At 26.6% G+C, this 7,695-nt stretch overlaps 1 protein-coding gene across 1 annotated transcript in view; it reads left to right on the top strand.

The window, feature by feature from the left end:
- Positions 1–507: 507 nt before the first annotated feature.
- LOC119577518 (protein-L-isoaspartate(D-aspartate) O-methyltransferase-like) overlaps positions 508–7,695 on the top strand; it is an 8,722-nt gene continuing 1,534 nt past the window's right edge. Inside the window, exons 1-7 of the mRNA XM_037925114.1 lie at positions 508–598; positions 3,237–3,373; positions 3,643–3,747; positions 4,007–4,127; positions 4,555–4,718; positions 4,955–5,049; positions 6,249–7,695. The exon at positions 6,249–7,695 is cut by the window's right edge and continues 1,534 nt beyond it. Coding sequence (XP_037781042.1) covers positions 508–598; positions 3,237–3,373; positions 3,643–3,747; positions 4,007–4,127; positions 4,555–4,718; positions 4,955–5,049; positions 6,249–6,288 — 753 coding nt within the window. The 3' untranslated portion in view covers positions 6,289–7,695. The remainder of the gene's footprint in view (positions 599–3,236; positions 3,374–3,642; positions 3,748–4,006; positions 4,128–4,554; positions 4,719–4,954; positions 5,050–6,248) is intronic.

A 7,695-nucleotide genomic window follows, 5' to 3' on the forward strand; every position in this document is an offset into this window, starting at 1 on the left:
CGTTTTAAGCTTAACGAAGACTTTCAGTAGCGGGGTTTCCCTTCCAAATTTTTTTCTCTTTATCCTTACCCTTTTTCCCCCATAATATTTCATTAATAAAAAAGGAAAATGTTTGATAAAAAATAATGGCAAAGTAATAATGTATATTTGTTTTAATCTTAAGTTTTTGTCTTTGACACTAAATGCTAGCCCACGAGTTTTTGCGGTTGTTCTTATTGCTGGTTTTTACACACGCCCACCCTTTTCAAACCTCTGGCGTGGGGGCTCAGGGCGGGATAATGCTGACTGGTTAGCTTGAAAGGTGATTTCCTTGTTTTTTGGTTAATTTTCAGATGTTACCACTCTTCTGCAACCGAAATTCCCCTTAAAATTTCTTCCGACAAAAAACACAAAACACGGGGAAAGAATGGGGGGTAGCTAGACTGAGAAGCAGAGGCATATCTAGTTAGGTCAGGGGTCAGGTGATATGTGGGAAGGACAGCTAGGATGTGGTAACAATCTGAGGATATGGGAAACAGGAAGACTGTTCATTGGAGAAAAATGACTGTTCAGCTTGAAATTGAGCAAGGTGTTTATAAGAGAGAATATCCACCAGTGTGTGGGCATGGACATTGGCAGAAGGAATAATTGTATAGGCTACTGACCAATCCAGCTTGGTGACCTCAGTCAGGGCTACTCAACTAGTGGCCCGCGGTCCGAATCCGAATCTTCTGAGTACATATATATACATATATATACATATATATACATATATGCATTAAAATACAAATATAATATTTACATTATAAATATATATACATAAATACATATATACTATAATAATATAATACATATAAAATACTATAATAAATATTATAACAAAATTATCATATAAAATATATTATACATATATATAAATATATAATAAATTCATTAAAATACATTAATCATATATATACCTATATATAAATATATATATATATTTTATATTATATTAAGATAAATTGGAATTTATTGTATTAATTTTGTATTATAATTTTTGTTATATATATTTATTATAATATAATATGATAATTAAAGTTATATATTTTATATATATATTATTAAATATTTAATATTGTATAATTTGATTTTTTGTTAAATTTTAAATATAATGTATATTTATTATTTATTTATTAAATTTTTATTTGTATATATATATATAATATGTATAATATATATGTATAATAATTATATTAAGGGTTTTTATTTTATATAGTTTAAATTATATATGAAAAACTTATGTTTATATATAATAAGATATATATATATATAATTAATAAATATTTAAAATATTTTATATATATTATATATATTTTATATATTTTTTATATATGTATATATTTGTCATATTAAATGTTTATATATTTTATTTATATGTATATATATTTTATGATATATAATATATTTTATATTATATATTTATATAGATAATATATTATTTTTTATTTTTATATGTTTTTTATCTTATTTTTATTTAAATTTTTTATATAAATATATATATTTTATATATATATAATATATTATATATATTTTATATATATATTATAATCTATATTATAAAAATTATGTTAAAAAATTTTTATTGTTTTTTATTTATATTGTTTTATATATTTATATATATTTAAAATTTATATTCTATATTATTTTTATATAGAGTTTATATATATATATATATTTTTAATATATTATATATATATTATATTATATATATTTTTTATTATATATTATATTTTTAAAAATTTATATATATTAATAGATATAAAAATATTATATATATAGATATATTTTATAAATTATTAATATTTATATATATTTATATATATTTTATATATATATATATGTAATAAAATTATATATATATTTTAATTATATATATTATTAATATATATATATATATATTTTTTTTATAGATATATATAATTTTAATTTTATATATATTTATATAATATATTAAATGAATTTTTTATATTTATATAATATTTATTATATTTTATATTATTAATTTATTTTTTTAATAATTCTATTTTTTTATGTTTAATTTAATTATATTATTATTATTTAAAATATTATTAATTTAAAATTTTATTTTAAAAAATATATATATATATATTATAATTTAAAAAAAAAAAAAAAAAACCAAAAGAAAATAGAGAAATTAAAAACTTAATATTATTTATTTCTTATGTTTTATAATATAATTTAAAAAATTTTTAACCCAAAAAAAAAATATTTTAATATATTTTTATATATTATAATATATATATATATATCCAAAACCCAAAAAAAACCAAACAAAACCAAAAAAAAAAAAAAAAAAACAAAACAAACCCCCCCCAATACTTATTTATTTATTAATATCATATTTATATATTAATTTTAAACAAAAAAAAAAAAAAACAAAAAAAAAAACAAAATATAAATTTATATTTATAAATATATTTAAATATATATTAATATATATATTTTTATATTTATATATATATTATATATATATTATATTTTTATTATATGTTATATTTTCTTTATATATATATATTTTATATCTTTTTTAATATTTTTTTAAATTATCATTATATATATATTATATATAGATATATTATATATTCTATTATAATTTATATTATATATATTTTATTTTATATATTATACACACACACACACCACACCCACACACCACCACACACACACACCCCACCCCACACACCCCCCAAAACACACACCACACACACACACACACACACACACACCACCACAATATTCATATACACACCACAACACACACACACCTTACCAACCCTCATATGCAGACACCCCCCCCCCACACACACACACACGCATGCTCTCAGTAGTAATATTAACATCACACATCTGGTAATATTTTCACCAAATTAGATAAATTTTGATATATGTTATGGGTAGAATGCCAGTGGCTTAGGTAACAGTTGTTTCAGTTTGGTTTAATGGGCGTAAGATGCAGTTAAAGGATGTGCTCTATCATAAATAAGCTTTAATCCAATCGGCACTGATGGAAAGAAAAACAAGCCATGACCACTTAAATATAAGCTTATTTATTGTATTTTCACATGGATGGCTCTACAAGTGCATTTATCAGCAAGGAGTAATTTATTAAATCTACCTTCTCACCTATTTAACCTTTTCCTTGATTTTTGGATAAATTCTCTTGTATCATTTCATGTGACTTGAATTCTTTCCAGCTAACCAGATCATCCGGTCACAAGAGGTAGAACGAGTGATGCTGCGTGTGGACCGAGGTTTATACAGCAAGCACAATCCATATATGGACTCGCCACAAGGCATTGGATATGGTGTTACAATCAGTGCGCCACATATGGTAAATTTTAATTGTTGCTTGTACATATATATGAAAAAAAAAGAAAAAGAAAAGAAGGAAAGAAATAATTTATATATACACACAAATAGAATATACATGTACATATATATACACTTTCTATGTGTTTAAAATTCAGTTTAATGACTGGTCTCTTGGTTTAGATTTCATATATGTCATGAATACTTTTTAATCAATGTTTTTCTTATTTGATTTTGATTTTTTTTTTTTTTCTTTCTTTCTTTCATTATTATTATTTTTTTTTTTTCAAGCATGCTCATGCACTGGAGCTTCTGAGTGCACACCTACAGAAAGGTAACCGTGCCCTAGATGTTGGCTCTGGAAGTGGGTATCTGACTGCCTGTATGGGTCATATGGTAAGTGTCTATCCTCTTTTATCTATTCTCCTCATCTTTCTCTGCCTGACAGTGACACATTTTAAGATTTTTACTCAAACAAATAATTCCTCACAGACAATAATAAATAAATCGAAATGAAATATGAAACGGATGTCTCCATTTCTTTGGACTCTTGAAACCCGTAACGCATGCAAGATTGTGTTCATTGCACCATTTGCTTATGCATATTTTGTAATAATTCATAGAGCTTTCATTGTAAGCTTTTCTGTTCATGTAGGTTGGTGAAACTGGCAAAGCTGTAGGTATTGACCACATACCAGAGCTTGTCAAATTTGCTCAAGACAACATTCAGAAGGATAGTCCAGACCTCCTGTCATCAGGCACAATAAAACTTGTTGGTTAGTGTCTTTTCAAATATGAAATGAGATGATGTGTTCTCAAAGGATTGAGTGTTTTTTTTCCTTTCATGGATGTGATAGCAGATAACTTGGCAAATTCATCTGTGAAGCTTGGACAAAATATTTTCTGTTCTCTATTATATAATGTAGAAAAGAGTATAAAATGTTGAATTACTGTACTTCACATATTGAAGTTTTAGTAACATGTAATAAAGAAATTTGATTGTGGAAGGTGGCTGTTATCTAAGAAACCATTTTAAACTATAGTTCATAATTCATCAACATCCAAGTAAGAATACGTTAATTTGCAAAGGGAATTTGTATGCATGCAAAGGATTTATTGTGTTATAAGAAATAATACTGTCTTTAAGTTTGATAAGATTTGTAGTCCGTTTTGTGTGATATTGAGCTAAAATTTTTGTTTCAGTTGGTGATGGTCGACTAGGACATAAGGAAGAAGCACCTTACAATGCTATTCATGTTGGGGCTGCAGCTCCAACACTGCCTCAAGCACTTGTTGATCAGCTTGCTCCGGGTGGAAGGCTTATTATACCAGTTGGCCCAGAAGGAGCAAACCAGAACCTAGAACAGGTAGGTGAAAATCCCTTGAAATAAACAAAGTCAAAGTTAGGGGAGCATGATTGCCAGTTTGAAAAGCACTAGCAAGGAAACAAGCTGTATAAAATGCAATCCACCTATTTCTCTTCATCATAGAATGAACTCGCGTAACTTGTATACTATATCGTTGGAAGCTATTCATCATTTGATAAAAACCCTTCCTCATTACTGTTTTTCCTATCTTTATGTCTTTGGAATGACCATTTCAGATTGATAAATTACCTGATGGGAGCATAAAACGACAAGTGCTCATGGGCGTCATCTATGTCCCTCTCACTGACAAGGATCATCAGTGGCCTGGAAGGTTAGTGAGAAAGTGGAGAACTAAAGTGTTAATCCGTAAGGAACGAAGGGAAAGGGAAAATTCAGAGAAGAGTGATGATTAGTGTTCTTATTCTAGATGGTCAAAATGAAGTCACATTCATCACCTTTTTTTCTTCTGTGTATGTCTTAGTATATAAATAGATTTTTCAGTTTAAAATTTTATGGTAAAAGCTTTAATGATGCAAATATTCCTTCATAAATTCATGCTTTGGTTTGTAGATAAATATTTGCTTAAAGAAAAGACAAAAGATATGTTGCCTTGTTCCAATAGGAATTGCATTATTTGATAAAAGTAAGGGACCTTTTCATTCTTCTGTTTCAGTGCACACTCTGCCTAGTACGTGATCATTAGATTTAAAAGTATGAAAGATGCATTAGTTTTCACCAGAGGAAAATATTCATTAACACATGAATGGAGTAGAAAAAAGCTGTAGTTCTCAAGAAAACTTCACACTGATATTGGCAAGATAATATAGAAAACTGCACACTGATATTAGCAAGAAAATAGACAACTGCACACTGATATTGGCAAGAAAATATAGATGATTCCATTTTCTTGTCCAGTTAAATAGGTCAATTTACTTCTTTAAAAGGAATCATCTAACCTATAAATACTCAAAAGTCATATTTTTAGGTTTAACCTGTGAATTTCCTTCTGCCTTGTATGCCTCAGCTGAGCATGTATATGAATATGATAAAGAAGTTATTGCCCCCAGTACTTTCAGTACTATTACATAGGTCCAAATCATTAAAAAGTAGAATTAGATAATTGTATTAAGAGAGTCTCTTATCTGTTTCTTAATTGTTTTGAAAAGTAAGATATTTACTCAATATATTTGTTATATAGATGTTTTACAGATATTGTCTTACTATCATAAAGGTCCCCACTTGAGGCCATAGCTCTCATAGATTGATTTATTTCAACATAACAAGCCAAATACCAAAGAATAAAAAGAAAAAAAAGTGTAGTTTTTTTTTTTTTATAGACATCAGTCTAAAAAAAAAGTCTGTATGGAATCAGTGAATGCAGATAACCTCACATAAGCATGTTTGTGTTTTTACCTGATCATATCTTTTTATGTCTAAACCATTTTCTTGATGTACTGTTATTAAGTGTGACCTTGATGCCATGAAATTGAATTATTTATTTATTAGAAGTCTTAATCTTTCATGTTTCAGATGCCCAGAGGAAATGACAGGCTGGGAATGCCCAATATAATACATTCAGTATCTTATGATAAATACCTATGTGACCTTTTAACCTGTTGACTGTTCTTATGCACAGCTTTCATCTCTTTTCAAGAAGGAGAGTTTTTGATTTAGTGCTTTACCTGATGTTAAGTTACACTTTTAATAAGTAAGATATGGAATGAAATGTTATTTTAAGAGTTCTTTTGCAATAACAGAGACCTCTATTCTTTCTTAAAACATAGTTTTTTGTGTGATAGATTTAGTCTTGTTGAGTGGCAAGCAAAAAAAAATCAAATTTGAACAATGATGCTAATACTTGGGAATAGATAATTATCATACTTGTGGTAGTAAAGAAATTGATTTTTATTTTTTAATTCTCAAATTGATTATTGTTAAATAGGAAATGTCCACATAGAAATTCAGTGCCTTGATTCAAAATTAGAATAAAGAATAACTCACATTAGTCATTTGTAAGTAGAATTAGTAAAATATTTCTACTGTAAAGTGTAAATTTTCATTGTTGCTTTAAGAATTAGGCATGGTGTGATTTGTTATGGTCTATTTTGGTAATGCTAAAATGTTTAATTTTGATGAATTCTGCATTGTAGGTCTATGCATGTGAGAATCCTTCAAGAGTGAGAGAGAGGAAGAATGATATATATGAAAGGGCTTGACAAAGTACAATTCAGAATATGTAGATTGCACAGCTTATATTTTATTCATTTTTATTCATAGTTTCTAAATATTGGCTCCAGTACACAAGTTTATAAGTTGAGGAAATGTGTTGTTGGTATGATTTGTTTTAATTTTATAAGTTTCAGATAGTATGTGAATATGAATGTGTGTGTGTGTGATTGCCTGTGTCTGTGCATGTGCATGTGCTTGTGCATATGTGCATGTAACCTTTATGTCCAGTCTTAGCGAAAGACAGAATGAGCATACATTTTATTATATATATGAACAGAATAGGAGCCATTTCTCACACAAATTAAGAGTAAAATTGTCTCATTCTTTCATTTCATGAGTATTTTTTTTTTTTTACTCATATAAATCTATACAAACCAAAATTGTTGTTTGCATCACACATTTGTTTACAAATATTGAGTAGTGTCATTAAATCAAAGTTATTTTTACAAGTAATGATGTGTTTGCTCTTTTAGTACTAAACATTTTGTAATCTTGATTTTTTTTATTACTGAAATGACAATTTACACTTTGTTGTCACCAAATAATACTAATTTATACACAAAAGTAGTAAAATTTCTTATTTTATACTTTTTTTTGCTAAAGGTCTCAGCCATATCTCATAGGTTGATAGGAATATATTGTTAATTTTACCCTTTGTTATGAATGTATATATTTAGATTAAATATTTTCATTGTTTTGTGTAAAACCAATTATATGTATATCCACCTCAGCATTAGATTTCAAATAG

This window comes from Penaeus monodon, chromosome 10 (assembly GCF_015228065.2).
Source record: "Penaeus monodon isolate SGIC_2016 chromosome 10, NSTDA_Pmon_1, whole genome shotgun sequence".
Lineage (NCBI taxonomy): Eukaryota > Metazoa > Arthropoda > Malacostraca > Decapoda > Penaeidae > Penaeus > Penaeus monodon.